The 454-nt window shown below is 45.2% G+C and overlaps 1 protein-coding gene across 1 annotated transcript in view; it reads right to left on the bottom strand.

Moving 5' to 3' along the window:
- The window catches only part of leap2 (liver-expressed antimicrobial peptide 2), a 3,930-nt gene that overhangs the window by 2,956 nt on the left and 520 nt on the right, over positions 1 to 454 (bottom strand). Inside the window, exon 2 of the mRNA XM_035675599.1 lies at positions 60 to 238. Coding sequence (XP_035531492.1) covers positions 60 to 238 — 179 coding nt within the window. The remainder of the gene's footprint in view (positions 1 to 59; positions 239 to 454) is intronic.

Below are 454 nucleotides of genomic sequence, written 5' to 3'. Positions count from 1 at the left end.
TTTAGCTTCTTGAGTGTAAATCCCTCAAATTTGGTTTTTTTCCCCCTTTTTCTGTTTACCTGCAGATTCCTGTGGAGCATTCGTAGTTGTTCTGGCAGTAAGCTCCAAACGGTTTACTGTTCATGATCCTCCACAGCGGGGTCATCCGAGCTATCCTCCTCAGTGTGCGGACCCCGTTTGAGGCTGCCCTCTGGTCCGGACTGGACTGGACCTGCGGCACCAGTGGACCTGCACACACCTGGTACGGAAGAGGTGCAGAAATGTTCATTAGAAGACAAAAAAAAGCATGAAAAATAAACAATAAACTGTGTTTATTTGTATTGATTGAAAGGTGCAATGATCTTTTGGTGACAGCTTATTTAAAGGCAACAGGGGGTCCCTTGAGTGGGTTGTAAGGGGGTCCCCGGCAAAAGGAGGAACAGAATATTTTAACTTTAATCACATTTTTTGGAAG

The sequence above is a fragment of the Morone saxatilis genome, unplaced genomic scaffold (assembly GCF_004916995.1).
Source record: "Morone saxatilis isolate NCDOM2014 unplaced genomic scaffold, NCSU_SB_2.0 Contig4, whole genome shotgun sequence".
NCBI lineage: Eukaryota > Metazoa > Chordata > Actinopteri > Moronidae > Morone > Morone saxatilis.
Note: the sequence above shows the minus strand (reverse complement) of the source record. Positions and strands in the feature narration are given on the sequence as shown.